The 19,641-nt window shown below is 41.5% G+C and overlaps 1 protein-coding gene across 1 annotated transcript in view; it reads left to right on the plus strand.

Moving 5' to 3' along the window:
• Positions 1-19,641, plus strand: part of plch2a (phospholipase C, eta 2a) — a 214,483-nt gene that overhangs the window by 156,748 nt on the left and 38,094 nt on the right. The window contains exons 3-5 of the mRNA XM_061735579.1: positions 7,415-7,561; positions 11,453-11,696; positions 11,803-11,932. Coding sequence (XP_061591563.1) covers positions 7,415-7,561; positions 11,453-11,696; positions 11,803-11,932 — 521 coding nt within the window. The remainder of the gene's footprint in view (positions 1-7,414; positions 7,562-11,452; positions 11,697-11,802; positions 11,933-19,641) is intronic.

Here is a 19,641-nt window from a genome sequence, read left to right on the forward strand (position 1 = left end):
CTAGCTGTGCAGATCACTGCTTCAAGCACTGAGAGTCGAATAAACCATAGTCATTTGGTAAGTAAAGGTGTCTTCTGCATAGCTATGGTTAGAAACATGTGTAACTTTGACTGAAGGGGAAACATGTAAAGATTGAGTAACAGTGGTCCAAGAATTGATCCTGGAGGAACTCCACAAGTCACAGGAGCAAGCTCAGACTTATGTTCATCCATAGAAACAGGCACTGCCTTCATGATGGGATGTCTAAATAGCGTGTTGATCAATTCCAATTTTTAATCATCTTCTCCAGAGTTTTAGCACCAATGGAACTTAATGTTGGCAATCTGATGAAACTGTTGCTGCAGTACTGTAAAAGATTCAGTGTTTTGTAGGTGATTTTAATAGTAATTTGTAACAATCTGAGTTTTAATTTTTGCATTAACTAAAAGATGCAAAGTCATTACTTCTTGTGATATGTCAAAATGTAATTGTACTGGTAAATAAATAAACCATCAAATACTTTCTTAATGCTAGATAACTAAATGTAACCTAAAATAAATCTAAAAGGACATTTAAAAAGAAAATAAACATCACATGCATAAAATTAACTAATATAGATTAATTACATGAATTATGTAATCCTTTTTAATGGAACAAGATGGTTAGCTTGCCAAGGTGAGTCAGCCTCATTCCATTCGTTGTTTGCAGCCCGGAGAGGGCTGCTTATTCAGCCATTCTGGGTCTCTACAGGCAAACATGCATGTTTAGGAGCGGGCATATGCCAGTTTTGCACAGTTTAGCTGCACTGGGTCTAGTGAGGAGAATGGTGTAGAATTAATCTCATGTTTCACTCCCTGAACGACTTGTTAGAGAGAGTTTAGGAGGATTCGTGTCATTTGCTGTTCAAGATAATGATCATTTAATATCTGGTATTTTTGTGACCTCAGGAAATCCAGCCAACCTTTTTGGAGGAAAAACAACTTGTATGACTTCTTCAGAATATTTATAAAAGGAGCATGAATGTTAAGCATCACAAACATCTAGTGTGGCATGCAATCAGAACACGGATGCGTTTTTCAGTACCAGTTATAATTAAAACACGTCTTTGACAACGAGTTTCTCTGAACCAATTGTGCAGTAATGTGTCCTGTGCTTTCACCTGCCAGCCTCTGGGCTCCTCCAAATCAGCACAGTGTGCTACAGAATGGATGACACAGTGACAGAATGTGACAACCTGCCGTTTCGGGCCTCATTAGAGCGTTTAAATCCACAAGCTGAAGATTCACAGGGAGGCAGAAACTGATGCACACAGTGTTACGGGCTTTTCCCCATTTTCACTGTTGCAGTCTGATTCTGCTGAAATAAGCTCAAGATTGTATTTGTGATTTCAGTGATGAAAAAGAGTAGTTTAAAGCTAGGCAGTTTCTGTTTTTGAGAATCGTTTTGTTTTTGTTGTTTTGGCCCCTATTACATGTCTGTGTGAAATTGTGTTCCAGCCTGTATGGGGGATCAATAACGAAAAGCTGCCCTGCTATCACTGTGGTCACCGCAGCATCGATCCATCTAAACAGGACAGTCGTCCTCATAAGCTGTGAGAGAAAAAATAAGGCCACATCAGTTCTTTTCTGTCAGAAAAGTTATTTTGTACTGGTTCAGTAACTTTACTGTGCCAGCTTCTTCACATCTAGTTTACATGCAGCCACAGGATGTTCCCTTTTGAAAAGTGGTTCAGGTTTAAGCTATGCCTCTGTCTGAACAAGCACTATTACTTTTAAGACCTGTTAACATTCGCATTGTATGACCTGCTGACACAAAAAGCTTGTCGGGTGCAGCGCAAAAGTGGATTTGTGTCTTCTGGTTAAAAATACACATTTATCTGCAGGGTGCATTAAGATGATTTTTTTTGAGTCCACTTAGTGACCCTGTTAGTTTATATTTGCAATAACTCTACAGTAGTTTGTTAATCTCCATAATCATGCAGAGAATGACAAGCATTTCTTTTTCTGCTGGTACTCGAGGGCCAGTCTATTGCATGTTTTAGATGTTTCCCCGTCTTCAACACACCTGACTGTAATCACTGGTCTTCAACACAGCCTTGTATATCAGGGTTGTGTTGAGGCAGGGAAGCATCTAAAACGTGCAGTAGACTGGCCCTTGAGTACCAGCTTGTGTGCACCCCTGGGTGTAACAGCCTTCAGGCAGCCAGGGGGTATGAGATGGACTGGAGAACGTTCGGGAACATTTATTCCTTTTTAGAAAACCAAAATACAAATAAATCGCCGGGCTCTAGTGTAAAAATGCAGCATCTGCACACAGAAGTGCATTTGCACGCAGGACAAACAGACAAAGTGGAATGTTCTGAAGGATAAAAGTCTTATTAATAACATTTGAGAGAATCATTAACATTCTTATTGTACACACATATAATGCATGCATATATGTGGCAGACAATCTCTGTATTCAATGCATTTTAAACTAAGGTGCATCTTCCATGCACACTAAACTTAAATCTCCACAGTCTGCATAAATTCATGACAGAAAGGAAAAACAATTAACTTTCAAACAGTAAAACAAATTCCAGGTAAACCCTTATAATGCATGTAAATTAAAGGGAAAGTTCGGTTTTTTACAACCTGGACCTTATTTATGGCATTTTTTATGGTCGTATACTCACCCAGTCAAGTTTGGTGTCATTTGGAGTCCTTCGGAAGATATTAGGAGTTTTGTGCGAGCTGCTTCTCCATATAACGGTAGCGGATGGGGGCACAGCGGGACACAGACGATGCAGCGTCTAAATAACACATGATTGCCGCGAAACTCGTTCATTTATTTTATGAATCACTAGATCTGCTTCCAGGACCTGTTGTCTACATCCGGGACTGTGTGTGTAACAAATAAATCAGTTTGTAAACAAGACCTCTGAACTGCATGACGTCATCTCTGTGCGCGCATCGCAGACACAGCTCTGTATACAGCTGGAGTTCGCTACTGTTAGTTTACTGTTAGTTATTTGAAACATGTCTGAATATTTGTCAAATTCTGAGGTTGTGTACGACGACTTTGAATATGATGGACGTCCTTACAGTTTTGAGCCAGAGTATACGGCTGAAGAGCTCACTGAACGGAGGACAGAGTGCGCGCACAGAGATGACGTCATGAGTTCAGAGGTCTTGTTTACAAACTGATTTATTTGTTACACACACAGCCCCGGATGTAGACAACAGGTCCTGGAAACAGATCTAGTGATTCATAAAAGAAATGAAGAGTTTCGCGGCAATCATGTGTTATTTAGACGCTGCATCGTCTGTGTCCCGCTGTGCCCCGTTCACTACCATTATATGGAGAAGCGGCTCGCAAAAAAACCCCTAATATCTTCCGAAGGACTCCAAATGACACCAAACTTGCCTGGGTGAGTATACAACCATAAAAAATGCCAGAAATAAGGTCCAGGTTATAAAAAACCGAACTTTCCCTTTAACATGTACTATGTCGACATTACCAACGTAAAACTCATTTTACTATTAGAAAATTGACTAATGTGGAGGGCTTTTACAGAGAATCTACCCAATTTAGAGTTTTTCTGATCAAGTACGGCAACCACTCAAGGACAAAACAGCAAACTTGCAGTACACCGTAGCTCCAAAGGAGGCGCAAATCACCAGAGCGCCATTAGGCTGCCCAATTGTGATGCAAATCACATGAACATTAAACTACTTTTTTTTTTTTTTTTTTTTTTTTCTTTAACTCTGTTGCACTGGGTTTATGCACATGGACACAATCCGCTGACTGGATGTGCTTTCGGAAGTTAAAAGGGAGAAATCCTTGTACCTTTTTAGCTTTATTGCCAATCTGAACACTTAAAAAATGTAAAAACTCCATCAGATATTAGAGTGCAAGTAGCCATGTTGGTCATTAGTTAAAAAAAAAAAACGTGGCACGTTTTTTTAAATGTCAACCCAATAAAAGGTTTTAGCTGACAACCACGTTTTCTAGAAAACCTAGCAGCTGGTATGAATAAATGGGACCATGTCTACTTCTGTCATGTGGTACGCTCCTGACTATGGGCAAGAAGCAGATTTTAAGTTGCAAAACGATCCTATGGGCCATCTCTTACATCAACCTCCGAACTTTATTCTCTATCACACACTTCCTTTATCTTTTATTCATTTATTTTTTCCCTATGTCGTCTGGTTTATTAAGATGTATATAAAACTTTCCTCTGCGGGGAACTCGTGTGTTGTTAAGCAGTGCTACATCTGACAGGATAACTGAATCCTCGGGGAGCTCCGAACCCAGCACATTTTAATGAACAGGGCCATGCTGCCTTTGTTGTTTGGTCAGCATTGCATTGGTTTTTTGGGATTTGTTGAATTTGTTGAGACTTTTCTGAGCAGGAATTCGATAGCGGAGGTCAGGAGAGTGCTGAACTGCATTAACAATGCCCTGGGGGTGGGCCATCTGCAGCAAGACCAGAGCTATGCTGAATCAATCCTCGGAGTCAGAGATGTGCGTCTCTGCTGCTCTCATTTTCTTATTTTTTAAGCACTTATTTATATGTTCAGCGAACCAATTTTTTATTTTTTTGTGGGAGAAAGCTGTTGTTTCTGATAATTTTCTGTGGTAACCATTTTTAAACCTCTGAACTTGTGATGCTGGGGTTGCAGAATAAAACGACCCACACCTACAGCTCGTAGGCTGTCCTTGCAGGATTTTTATGAATTTATGGTCAGTAGTCTGTGAGAATGGTGGGAAGGTGATTGTGGGGAAATGAGATCATGACATCAGTGGCTGGAAATATTAAGTGAGCGCAGGGGAAGAACGTGTACTAAAAACAGCGTAATGGAGAGTATGAAATGAACTGGTAATCACAGATACAACTCTTCTGTATAATACATTTCCAATATCTGCAAATACATTATTTGCAAGTATAATAATTACTCAAAGAAGGCATGTCCAATTCCATGTCCACAGTCTGACCTATTGTGCGCCTGCTGAGTGGCCTAATTTCTTCCATGTTGCGGGGAAATGGTTTGATGTGATGTGACGGACGGATGATAGTTGATGATATAGGTGCAGTGCGTGTAACTGCAGCTCTAGGGCATGCAGCAGCCCTGCTGCAACAACATGGCTGCACAAGTGGATTCCTGTGGAGAAACTGACAAATATTTAGTCCAGTGTGTTTGTTCTTCTCCCAGTGCCACCCCCTTCATGATTTTAGTACAGCTGTCTGAAGTCAGTTTAGTGGGTTTTTGCACTGCTGGAAAATGACCAAAAAGAGAAATAAGATGGTATTTACAGCCAAAATGGCAAAATGTGGTATTCATCCTTTAAAATGTTGATAAACATTTGCATTCCAAATAGTTCTGTAAAATACTAACTAACCTGCAGTCACTGTTGGATAATTGCTTCTCGTCTTTTCAATAAATGTTTTTAATAGTAATGCAGACAATTTCTTTTCAAAAGCATTAACTTTTGTTTCTGTGAGCTGTATTCCGGATATGTACTTCCAGGAACATTCACATGTCGTTTGAGTTCATGAGCTTTTGGCCTAAACTATATGTACATTGAACATCCAATAATCTTGAGACTAAACTGTAGCCTGTTGACTTATGCGAATATTAATAATTTTTCCATGGCCAACTGGTTGACTTAGTTTTTTGTTGTATTGATTCATTACAGTTAAAACTGGATGTGTTAGAAATATTAAAGTGCACGCCTCGATGTGACCAAACAGAGGGAGCAAAATCTCACTCACAGATGCATACATATATACACTGCTCAAAAAAATAAAGGGGACACAAAAATAAGACATCCCAGACCTGAATTAATGAAATATTCTTATAATACTTTGTTTTTTACATACTTGAATCTGCTGACAACAAAATCTCACTAAAATGATCAATGGAAATCAAATTTAGCAACCCATTAAGATCTGGATTTGGAGTTACACACACTACAGGCTGATCCAACTTTGATGTAATAATGTCCTTAAAACATGTCAAAATGAGGCTCAGTAGTGTGTGTGTGGCCTCCAGGACCTCCCTACAACGCCTGGGCATGTTCCTGATGAGGTGGGGGTGGTCTCCTGAGGAATCTCCTCCAGATCTGGACTGAAGCATCCACCAACTCCTGGACAGTCTGTGGTGCCAAACTGGTCCTACTAGAGGTTGTTGCAGGCAGCAGGACGTTCTCCAGGGGGAAAAAAAAACAAGCAAAACTTTTACGCAAATTGCCGTTCAGTTCTATTGCGCGTTTAGAGTCAATTCCGTTTTTAATCTCCAATTCTGCGATTCCGTGATGCTGGATTCCATAGTGGATTTCAGTGGCGAAGTTGCCAATCATGGTGTTCTCTTACAAATGCCAAACGTCCTGCACGATGTTGGGCTGTGAACACAGCCCCCATGTGTGGACGAATAGTCCACAGGTGCCACCCTAATGCCACCCTCATGGAGTCTGTTTCTGACCATTTGAGCAGACACTTGCACATTGGTGGCCTGCTGGAGGTCATCTTGCAGGACTCCTCGTTGCACAAAGGAGGAGGTAGCGGTCCTCCTTGGTCCTATATCCATGCTCTGGACAATACGATGACAGACAATGCAAACCTTCTTGCCACAGCTCGCATTGATGTGCCATCCTGGATGAGCTGCATTCCCTGAGCCACTTGTGACGGTTGTAAACCCGTCTCATGCTACGACTAGAGTGAAATCACTGCCAGCAGTGAAAAGTGACCACAACATCAGCCTGAAAGCAAAGCCACTGAGACGTGGTCTGCTGTCACCATCTGCAGAACCACTCCTGTTATTGGGGGTGTCTTGCTAATGGCCTATAATTTCCACCTGTTGTCTATATTCCATTTGCACAACAGCATTTGAGATTGATTGTCAATTAGTGTTGCTTCCTAAGTGGACAGTTTGATTTCTAAGAAGTGTGATTGGCTTGGAGTTAAACTGTGTTCTTTGAGTGCTGCAGCCAGGTGTGATGCCCTAGCTGTGGCTGGCTGGGGATAATCAGCTAGGTTGCTTTATAGGAAGAGGGCTTCACTAGGATCCCACTATTAGCCTGGTTGGAATAGACTTTTGTTAACCTTGCCGTTTCCTTGTCATACTCTGGAATGTTATGTTGAGGTCTTGTTAAAGGACTTGTCATGGAGTTGTTGCTCACTCTTGTTTGCCTTCAATACATTTCTCTTCCCTCCCACAAGACGAGCAAAACCCTGTCAGCAGTGAGGGGCAGATTCAGTTTCTCCTGTGCCATCTTGTATTCATGTGAAAGTATAAGCAATGCCAATGCTGCATGAGAGCCCAGATGGAATTTTGAGGAAACGCACAGTTCGCATACATGCAGACACATTTGGATGCGTTGCACACACAAACAGTTTTTTTTTAAATTTATTTTAACAAGTTTCTGATCTTTTTCCTTTTTTCCTTGCCTCCAGTGGAGAAATGCATGAGCACCATGCAAATGGGGACCCAGATGGTGAAGCTCCGTGGTGGCTCCCGGGGACTGGTGCGGTTCTTCTTTCTGGACGAACATAAGTCCTGCATCCGCTGGAGACCCTCACGCAAGAATGAAAAGGCCAAAAGTGAGTTATACAAATTGTTTGAAATGTATCTGTGGTTTTACACATCTGCATGCCATGGAGAACCGTTTGACCATATTTTGTAACAAGGGGTTCATTCAATGCAGGGGTCTTCAACTCTGGTCCTCAAGGGCCAGCGTCCTACATGTTTTAGATGTTTCCCTGCTTTCTATAATTACCCTGATAGAAATGACTCATTAATTCACTTGTGCAGACCTTGAAGACATGCTGATGACGACCATTTGAATCAGGTGTGTTTTTAAAATGGAAAAACATGTAAAACGTGCAGGACCCCGCCCCTGGAGAACTGGAATTAATGACCCCTGATTTAATGTATCCTGGCTTTCCTTTGAGCAGGTTTTTGCTCTGACTCTGAATATGTCATCACTGCAAAAGGTTCAACCCAATTTTTAATTTTCTATGTTTTTTCATATGCAGATGCTCCATCTGTACACAATTAGTTGGACAGAGTTGAAAGAAATTTACATTTTCAACATTTTTCCTTTTGTTTGAGAGTCGACTGGTGCTGGATTGAGAAACTTTAAATAACTTTTAGACATGGCTGTTGGTGCCATTGGTTTTAAACAAACCATCAGCATCTACTATGTGCTGATGGTTTATTTAAAAAGCCTGGAAGGTAAACAGATTATGATTTTTATATACCTCGTTTTTTGTTTTTAACATATCACTGCTATTCCTTCTAAGGTATGCATGTGTTATATTGCAAGTGATCAAACTGTCCTTGCCTGTCCTCATTGCTACGGTAGCCTGAACCTAGAACTGATGTGAACTCACTTTGCTACACAGACTGCAAAATACTGATAATACTTGCTTTGTGGCATGTGGCTCGTCACATGCTAAGCTGCTAAGCTGGCTGTCAATCAAAAGTCTATGGCCCTAATTATACATGAGTTTGTTGCTTTATACAAATTTACCCAATGTGGTTCAAAACATGTTTACATGCATGTTAAATCTAGCCTTGGAGACCAAAAGTTTTTTTTATTTATTTTTTTTTAACCAGGCTGAAAATATTTATATTTCCCCTGTAAAGTTGGACCTTTTAACATGGAGGTCAGTGGCGATTGACTGTTCTGAGCCAGACACCAGTGGTGAGTCTGACTGCACCGTGCACTGATTTGGTATTAGCCTCAATCTGGAAGTTAGATTCTTGGCGACTTACGTTTTCTAGCAAAGGAAGCCATCACTTTGTCAAATCCTCAAGTGAATCCAGTCCCAGGAATCGGGGCATGACATTTTTTTTTTTTTCAGGGGGTGGGGGCTTGACATTCTTTTATTTTTGTGCGTAATATCTAACACCCAAACCAAAAAATATTACCATGGCATTGTTTTAGTATAACCCAAAGGAAAAGGACTTTTTTGTGGCTCACAGTGGGGCTGGGCATCCCATGGGGGCTTAGGAGATCAGTTTCCTGTTGCTTTCCATCCTCTGTAGTCCTGGAAATAATAAGCTTCTTAAGTCGATTTAATTATTCATCCGCTTTAATCTGCCCAAACAGTGTCTTACACACATGCCACTAAATATAACTGACACACACGCTTCACTGGTGGGTCGGAACAAATACGGCTTTCCTTTTATAGAGGCGGGAGGTCGGGTCGGGTGGGGTGGGTGGGGAGGGGGAAGCATAGGTTGAGTTCAAATATCAGCCTCCAAAAGAAAGGGAGCCTGGCTCACACTGAAAGATCTTAACACATCTTAACATGTTGCAGTTCATGTGTGGTGATTTAATTAAAATAGAAAACAAATATGGAAACGGAATCTTGGGCTGTTTTTTTTTTTTTTCAAACTGTATTGGATATGCAATTTTTTATATATATATATATATATATATATATATATATATATATATATATATATATATATATATATATATATAAAAAAAAAAATAATCCCACAGCGTGGATGTTCTGGTCCTTTTTAGATGGATGTTTCAGATGACCCAGCTCCACCGAGCCACAGCCCATTGGGCAACAGATCAAGGCGCAGCGTGAAAAGCTCTGCTCACTCTCGCATCACATGACAACTTTGTAATCGCTCACGTTGCTATTACGAAATCACGTTTCATGCTATTGCGATATTATCGCGAATACGATTTATCATTCAGCCCTGCATGGATGCCAGTCGGCCATTTTCGACATACATTCTTGGAGGACAATGGAAGGAAAACTTATTATAGGCTTCAACTATGAAATTCACTTGTCTGCCCGCACTTCTGACGAACAGAATGCACCCAAACATCAGGGATAGCAGATCACCAGTGGAAAACATCCACCAGATTATAACAGGCCATGATGACAGCATTTACCAGAAGTGTCGTACTCTCCCTCAGTTGTGTGTGCAAAGCCCCTGTGTGAATCTAGTGGTAAACCACTACACTATGGCACAGCCAAAAAGCAGCCATGTGACCACTCTGACGAGCTTTCCCTTTAGCGATGCATGGCATGATGGGATAATATAGTATATAAGGCAAGGTGGTCAATTTCACACAATTTTTCAGTCGCACATCTGCTCGTTTCTCATGTACTGGATTTTGTGCATCTGATCTCTTTTGAAGAAAAGAGATTTGCTTCAACAGTTTTAGTTTTCATATGTGTAAGCATCTGTTGTGTAAACAGTTTGATATCATAAATATTCAGCAACATGAACATTTTACAGTTTGAGATCAGTCTCTCTCAAACATTCTTCCAGAGAAGATTATAACACTCAACACACCCGACACCACAGAAAAATCTGATTTAGGTGATCTGAAGAGCAATCAAAATGATTCAGACTTTACCCGAGATGGTCTGACGGCGGACAATTGAGTTAGAATCGGCCCTGATTACCTTGTTATCTGCGCTCTGGCTTCAAATTGAATTGTGACATTTCAGAATTTCATAACACTCAGAATAAATGAATACTCTTGAGGGTTATATTTAGGAGAAGTAGGAAGAGACGACGTAGTATCATCACAGAGTGGGGGGAAAAAAAAATTACAATTTAAAAAGTTGTGCATGTTCGTAGCTCTGCATGAATATTATGTTCCGGTTCCACCATCTTTGTCAGAACGGCTGAGATGCTGACCAAAGTAGCAGCTGAGAGATGGAGAGGATTCTGACGTTTCAGCTATATTTGGTGACTTCATTTGTAGTCAGACACTGACAAAAATCCTCATCCTTAGCTGCTCATCATGTACTGTAGTCCAGATAATAGGTATACTTCCCCTCGGAAACCACATTCCAGGGGTCTACTGGTGCATAATTTATGAAAGTGCTGCAGTCCAGAGAGGCAATTTCTTTCATTCTAGTGTTTTTTTGCTCCTGGGGTTTGGGAGAACTTTGATGGCCACATGGGAGCATACACAAGCCAGTGGCAGCATCTCAAGTGGGAGGATGAGGGCATGTTTGACATCCACCAGGATATATTCAACCAGCTGTCTCATACCCTGAGGGTATGACCAATCCTACTCTAAGGCGTGGAGACGAGCTTGTATGTGTGTAAAAACACTGCATTTAGATGAATGTGTGATTGAATAGTGTTTAATATGTTATGAACTGGGGATGTCTGCTCTAAATATTGCTTACAGGGGGATAAAACTGCTCTTTTGTATTTTGACAAACGTAGGACTCAGGTACTTTTTGTTTCATGCTAAAATATTGGCCGTCTTGAGACGGGTACTTGAGGTAAAATCTCTTCAATGCGAAAACCCAAGTGGTTTTTTCTCATGGTGGTGTCCACCCATGTCCTTGTACTAGCCATGGTTATCTCCCACACAGACGACTGCAGTGCCTATTATCTTTATTTCAATCAAAGCTTGTCACAGATTTCATTAAGATGTCAGGAAATTATCTTTTTTATCTGCAACTAACCATTTTTTTAACTTCCTCTTTCCTCAGTCTCCATTGACTCCATCCGTGAGGTGTGTGAGGGCAAGCAGTCTGAGATCTTCCAGCGCTATGCAGAGGGCAGCTTCGACCCCAACTGCTGTTTCAGCCTCTATTATGGAGAACACATGGAGTCCCTGGACCTGGTCTCTGGCACTGGCGAGGAGGCACGGACCTGGATCACCGGCCTCAAGTACCTGATGGCTGGCATCAGTGACGAGGACAGTCTGGCAAAGAGGCAGCGCACTCGCGACCAATATCCTTGACTCGTGATCAATGGACCTGATGTTTAGGCTGGATTGGTCACTTCAGTTGAATGAAATTTTACGCTGACTTTCCTTAACATTTATTTTTTCCATCACGTGGCTGAAGCAGACGTTCACTGAGGCTGATAAGAACGGTGACGGAAGTTTAAGCATCAGCGAGGTTCTGCAGCTTCTGCACAAACTCAATGTGAACCTGCCCCGGCAGAAGGTCAAGAAGATGTTCAAGGTACAGACACAGAATCAGTGTGTGGTGGTCTGTATGAAAGCGTGTGCTCTCACTGCTATTTTGATCAAAGCTAGACAGGGATTAAATCAGCTTGAGCATTTTCCGCATCATAGAATATAAAGGAGACGGCTTTGCTTGTAATTGAAGTAAACAAAACATCTTTCACGTAGCCACATTCATGTGGTTTGTGGTGAATGGCATTGACTCTGTTCTTATTTAGAGTATGTCGGTGGCTCTGGTGACAAACGTTAAACAAGGTCAAAGTATGCTTTCTGAAGCATTCGTGCCGCCTTGAAGATAATTTATGCATAACTATACTGCTTCACCGTTTTATAATTCACATCACAAATGAAACAAAGTATGGGTTTAACGCTGTAAAAAGTAAGATTTCAATAAATGACTGACATTTACCTTGAGTACATAAAACCAGACACTCTTGTTTGCACATAAAATGAAAATGATAAATCTGTGTTTGAGCTCACCGCACTTGACTGAAGTTTTTCTGTCTTGAAGCTGTTTCTCCAAGTGTGGAGTATGGAAGATGTTAAATCTACCGTTTTTATTCTACTGACTTTGTATTCTGCCTTTGAGAACCAACCTCCTAAAAAGTTAATTGTATTTGTGTAATTGTATATTACTTAAATCAGAGTAAGAAATGATTGAATCACTTTTTAATTTGCATGTCTAAAACAAATACTCAATGTGCAAGTGTCTTCTCAAACCACAATGAGTTGTTCCAGCTGGCTGATGTCAAGGCTCTGACAAGGAAGATCCGTTTTAAAATATGGAAAATCATGTTTTGGATTGGCTTTGTGTTGGACTCAATACAATAACGAGCAGCATGAGGTTCTGCTTCCTGAAATGGCATTTTTAGATCTCTTCGTAAGTGTGAGCTAATTTTAATTCTACAATTCTACAATTCCCAAAAGATTAATACTTAAAGCAATACAGTAACATCTATGCATATTTGATCCTTTCATCTCTTTCTCAGTGAAGGTTGCTGCAGCTTCTACAATTTAATGAGATTTGATGCACTTTTAAAATCTGTGCGACCGAAGCAGTGCGGAGTGCAGTCCACCTCGTTACTGACGGTAAAGGGGCTTATTAGGTCACTCGGGTTTGAGGAAGACGCTTCTTCCTGGCAGATTGTGAATGAGTGGCAGAGACGGCAGCTGCTGCAGATGTTGGTTCAGCCACTAACACTTGAGCAGCACAGGGATTAACATACTGACACGTTAAACATGTTGGTTTAGCCTTCTTCCTACAACTAGTCAGCTTGTTATTACTAATTCTGGCTGCCTGTTTACGGTCAGCCATATGGCGCTGTCGGGACACAGATGGCCTCTGGTGTAATTCGGGTAAACACACCAGGGACCAATCTGGAGCTGCGTGTTTGTGTAGGTGTGTGTCTGTGGGCATTAATGAAGATTTGTGTGTGTTGGCAATCTCTCGGGTAGTTTCTTGGCTTAACCTACTTCGCCTTTCCCAATGGCCAGTGCAGCTGGCTGTCCCCGTATCCGACCACCTTCCAGTGCACGTTGCTGCATGTTGCACGCTGGTTAGTATAACTGATAGAAAATGCTTTTGATTTATTATTTTTTATTAACTTTTCACTTGGCTTAGAAAATTATGCCATGTTTTTTTTTCAGGACTGACAAAATACATGACAAAATGAATTAAAAACAGAGGTCTGAAATGTGAAAATGGTCCTCTTTTAGTCCTCCACAGGCTTGTCCTTGGAAGGATTTATTGTAATTTAGGCCCCAGAGTCCTCGGGGTGATTGCGCTGCCCCTAGCAACCGACACCAGCATATTCCATTTCCACTCCTTTTGTCCTTCACACTTTTTTTGAGTGAAAAGAGCGGTCCATCTCTTTTTCAGCAGTTTAGTGAGAAGAACGTGTATTTCTGTCCAGTGATGATACTTTTGTGTGCAGGTTAATATCTTCTCCCGCTTTTAGTCTGAAGGAGACATCCAGTGTGTTTTACTCCTGTAGAAAGTTTTTATGGTTAAACTGTGAGCTAGAAAGATAGAAATGTTGAACTAAGATTGAGGCGTTTTCAGCTCAGCGTTTCTTTGACAAGTCTTTTTCCGGCGTACACTCTTGTTCTAATGCTTGACTGACAGATCCTCCACCTGCTCTTCCGCTGCCGGCGCAGCATTTAATCAGCGATGACGGACTGCGTGATCCCTCCCACCGTTAAACCTGCTACAGGATGCTTCAAACTCCAGCAGGGGAAACTGAGCAGATTGATTTTCCTTCAGACTCGCTAACACAGGTCAACAGCAGGGGCCAGCAAGGTCAAATGAAGGCTAGCGACCCATAACACAGTGTTTTTGGGCCAGAACTACAACCATCTGAAAGCTAAAATATACTGTACAGACCAATAAAAAAAGAAGTTAACGTCATGTAGACAATCTGACTTAAAAGTACAACGCAAAGGAATTAACAGAAAAAGAAGTGTAGGCACCAAGTTTGTGTGTGTGTTTCTTCTTTTTTAAATGTCCGGGGCACGTCCAGCCCAGCAGTGCTGCTGAAGGAGCGGTGGACTTTAATAAGTGAATCATGGTGCGATGCGCAAAACATGCTCATTATCAAACCCGTGTTACTGTAATCCAACGTTTTCTCTCCTCCTTCTCGTTGAAGTAAACAAATTACATTACATCCAGCTGCATGTTCGGTTTTATGAAACCGCAGGCAGATGGTTTTCAGTGCTACATTGATTAAAGAGAATTATTAGTAAATTTGCATTGTTTATTTATGATTGCTTAAAAAAAATCCACTATACAAACCCGCTTGAGACGCCAACCTGTGTTTTACAGAGGCTGCACAATATTTTGATGTTGGTCGTCCCATCAGGAATTTTTCAATTATTCAGAACTGTCATCACAAAGGAAAACATTGATTTATTTTTAACCAGACATGTATAATCAACCATCCTCTGACCTGTCACGATGACAGAACAGCACGTTGAGTGGTTGAATATTACAGCTGGAAGGCATTAGTACAGGTTTGAATGAATGCAAAAAGCAGAGCTCTTTCTCTTGAGGCGTTACTTAAAGTTTAGTCGTCCCAGAGGCACTTGCGTGTGGAGGTGTGTGTAGAGCTTTGTTGCAAAAGGAAGCTGCGGCGCTAACGGGGGAATTATTACACATTAGCTGTTGAGCGAAAAGAGCAAGCTCTCTTAACAACTTAAGTGCTGAAGTTCATGCATAATAAATGGAAATGGTGGGACTAAAAAATGCTCGACTGATGATTCTTCAATTTAAAGAAAAAAAAAAGTTGTCTTAGCTGTGTGTTTTTCAGCTGGGCCTCCGTCACTTTAACCATATGGGAGCGAGATGCTTCCAGGGTGAGATTATTTCTGCTCAAACTAATGAATTCTGATCCAGACCAACCAGTGATGTTTCTACTTCACCGCTGGTCAACACCAAGTCCTGGACATGGAGAAAACAAAGTGAATACATAGGCTCTTCCTCAGTGCCGTCGGCTCTGAGAACATTTCTGTTTTAACTCTTTCCACATGACGAATACTGTCTCAGTGCATCTGTGCTTGTCAGATGTCACAGCTTTTCACCAAGTACATGTCATCTATTCAAGTCCATTTGAGTCATGTAGGTTCTAGGAGGATCTGGTGGTGCTGACAGTTGGAGGCTGAAGGTGTTGGTTCATGTGACTGATGGGATGCTGTTGCCTGCTCTGTTGGGGGTGCTTGCAGCTTCACTGGGGCTCATGTTCCTCGGTGTCCAACTTCTCGTGTTCATTACACTCAGAATTAATCTCTGCATGTTTAGATAGAGGATACATTTTCAATACAAGTAGTTAAATACACTCTTGTTCAACTTATAATCCAAATATTGTACAACTGAGTCAAATTCATTATCTTTTAATGCCATTTCTTAAGGCAGCCCAGCTAAGGAAGCCAACCGATCTGTGTGAAATCCTTCTGTTACGGCTGTGGCCGGAACTGGGCCGAGGGCTTGGCCACCGACCAGAATCAGGCGATTTTTAACTTGATCTTCTCTGGTCAATCAAGCACGGAGAAATCTGCGAGCACTGAGAGTGAAGGAGGCTGCAGGCGCCGAGCGCAGCCTGCAGCCTCCGTCACTTGGATCAGCAACTTTTTTTTTATAAGGTAGACGATCAAAGTTAAAAAAGGTCTGCACCAACAGAAAGCAGGGAGCACGCTGTCAGGCAGGAGATGCTGGGCTGACATCGTTTTGATCTTGTCTCATGCCCCCACAGTATCTGCTGATCATTTTCATCATACGGCGAGGTACTTGGACGTCTGTCTGCATGTCCAGGTACATCTGACGGGTCAGGTTTTGTTACTTATTTTTGCAACTTTCAAAACTGCAGAAGTTGTAAACATGTGACCTGAAGGCAGAGATTTGGGAATACCGGTATTTCAAGAGAAGCTGAAAACTGGTAAATGTATGTAAGGGGGGTATTTGAGGAGATGAGAGCTTGTATATAGTGCTGAAAAAATGACCAACCATATTTGTTCCAATTAAAGATTTAGAAATATGATACAATAAATTATTTAAGTTGGTCTTTTTTTCTTGTAAGCAGGAATATTTCATACTGAGCTTCTCTGGATGTTATGCAATCTCTCCAAAGAGAACGATTAGTTCAGCTTTTTCTCTACATAATCACAAGTTTTTCCATTTCAAGTGTCTCTGAGAGAACCAGAAGTTTGTATCTTCATCGTCGCACTTAACGCTAGAGTTTAGGATTTACAGCTGGGAAACACTCTTTACCTGACATGCATTGTCTCCAAGAATGACGGAGCAAAATTACAGTTTACTCTGCTTTCTTTTTTTTGTTTGAAGTTTCCCCTGGAGATGATTTCTGCACCTGCTCATCAGATCCTGTCAAAGGTGTTGCACTTGAGGGAGCTCAGTTGCTTTTGATATCGAGAGACCATTAGGACAGAGAGACTTGTATGGGCTGTTTGCTCGGTGTTGGATGCACACTGAGCCGAACTGCTCGTAGTCCAAACTCACACTGCCGCAGACGTCACTGCCCTGCAGCACGCGGCTGCCTCCGGTGCTGCTCGGCATATGGAGCCCATCACGGAGGGCCTCGTTAAACTCGGGCGTGGATTACATGGGTCACAGTGTGATCCGCTGAGCTCATTCTGGTTGTTTTACAGCCTGCGTGTGTTTTTCCCCCTCATTACAATGAGAACACCTGGCTTGTAATGTGAACTAGAAATGTCCACATATTTAAAGCACAGTGCTGCTTATACCTGCTATGCTGAAAACTACACAGGCCAGTTGTGACATGTTACCAGCAAATTGCTTTTGTTTGGACCTACCAACTGCAGACTCTTTGAGAGTATGGGGGGTCTAAAGTCACTGCCAAATCAAAAACTTGGAAAACATTTTGCTCAGGCCTGCCCAAGTGTCCAAGTATCATTTACTAAGCTGTTTAGATAATCAGTGGACTGTGACATCACAGACCCTGACTGAAATACAATTACCCCGCCCCCTCTCATCTCTAACTCCGCCCAGCTTCACATTGCTACGTTTGCTGTAGTTTGGAAGTGAGTAGTGCAAAGCTTTAGCACCGATTTCAAGACACAACCTGCAGTGCTGAAGATGAAGATTGTCAGCATCAGCTCTAGTTGATAGTGATCACCTCTGGTTGTGTCTGCTGCCATGTGTGAACATGGAGCTGCTGCAGCATGATTTTCTCTTCCCTCTCAGCCTCTGGGGAGGAAACTCATGTTCTGAAGACGGAGCTGATACATCAGAGCTTATCGATGCAGCAGCTCCACGAGTGTGGGCCAGGACGGTTTCAGCCGTTTGCCCTCGTCACTCATGGGACATTTACATGTCTGCAGCCACATATATGTTTTCTCAAAGAAGCGGACATACAAAGCCACAGTTTTCTTAATCTGCAAACTAAAACCTTTCTCTCCACCCGTCCAGCTCTGTTTATACTCACTCATGTCACTCCATCCATCCATCTATCTTCTACCACGGATTTCAGCAGTTAAAGCTAAAACGCATCCATCTTTCTGCACAATCTGGTTATTGTTAGTAACTCAATAGCTTCAGGTGTCAGTCAGGCTTTAGACTGTGAATCAGAGGGTTGCTGGATGGATGGATGGCAAGGGAAAAACACTGTCACAATAGAATTTAATTTAAACAATGTTGAGGCTTAAGTAAATGATACCGAAGCTTGAATACAGGATTTTAACTTTTAAGCTGCCTGCTGACACATAGCTCAACACAAGCTGCAAATTAGACTGGCATGGCCTCTCCTAGTGTTCATGGGAGGGTAATTTGAGCCCTTTTATCAGAGTAAATTACTCCGTGGCTAAATGATGGATGCCAATGGAATCAAACAATAACCAACTGCAACCAACTTAGCCTTTCCTTTCTCCTTCTGTGTTTATCTTGTCTCTCACGCTACTTGATTTAAGCTCTTTAGATATGTTTTTTTTTTTTTGAAAGGTGATGTATGTTACAAGTTTATTAATAAAGCATATTTCATGCGGCAAGTACAAACTCAATGTGTATAAATGTTTTTGGGTTGTTTTTTTTTAATTCTTTATGTAGCTTACACCAGACAGACATTTGCTAAAGTTCAGTAAATCTTTGTGCCTACAGTTTTTTTTTACGTGTGTTGATAATAGATTTATCAGGGTTTGTTTAACCGGACAGAATTAGGGTTGTCTGGTTGAAATAAATTCAGATTATGTAGTTTTTGCACACAAGTGAAGTGGCCACATCACAACCCTGAAACCATCCATCAAATGTGAAGAGACCCGCTCCGCCCAACACAGATTTCAGCCTCCGTTCCACTAAGGTTCCAAAGAGACTAAAGATGAGTTTTCCCTCTCTAACATTAACTCCTCACATCTAAATGATTTAACAACATGAAAAGAAAAGAAGACATTTTGATAATGAAGCCCAAACAAACTTTATTGTTAGGTGGTCTGAAACTCCTCAGAAGAGATTCAGTAAGTGAAAGAAAACACTGATACAGCGACACATTATTAATGTACTCTGTGTGTGATAAGGATATGCTTAACTAAATGTTTTTGTGCTTTGAGATTGGGCATCTCGGACTACATCTTGGATATATGAATGTTCTTTACTGGCACTTTTAAATTAATAATTTATGGAAGAGCCTAAGTGCTTGAGCAAAGTTGTTCCAGTTTTGGATCTTTTCTGTCTGAAAAGTACTGAATCATTAAGCTTTGATGGATGTATGCTAGTTCCCTTCATTTGAAAGTGAAGAGACAGAAGTGTGCAGAGAGGACGTAGACATGCAGTAAAGGTCCAAGACCCAAACCTGGTCCTGCTGCAGGATGCTCGCTCAGCGTCTCGGTCCTTGAGGTTATTTTTCTCAGTTTAGGCTGAAGCGGCAGGTAAAGGTAGCTGTGGTTTGGATATTGAAGCCTGTGTTGCAATGTGGGTGTATGATGCAGAAAGACTGAATAGTTAAATGTGTTTAGTAAAGTACTGTGACTGGTGAACACTATAACATTGTAGTATTACTGACTTCTCACTCATCTGATCAACAGACCAGGGGCCTTATGTACTAAGAGTGCGGCGCACAAAAAACGTGCGTACGCCACTTTCAACGCTCACGGTCGGATGTACAAAGAATGACGTGAACGTAGAAAGCTGCGGTCCGTCACTCACACATTAGGGCTGGTTCACGCACTTTTCTGAGGTTCTGTCCGCTGGCG

This window comes from Cololabis saira, chromosome 12, assembly GCF_033807715.1.
Source record: "Cololabis saira isolate AMF1-May2022 chromosome 12, fColSai1.1, whole genome shotgun sequence".
Lineage (NCBI taxonomy): Eukaryota > Metazoa > Chordata > Actinopteri > Beloniformes > Belonidae > Cololabis > Cololabis saira.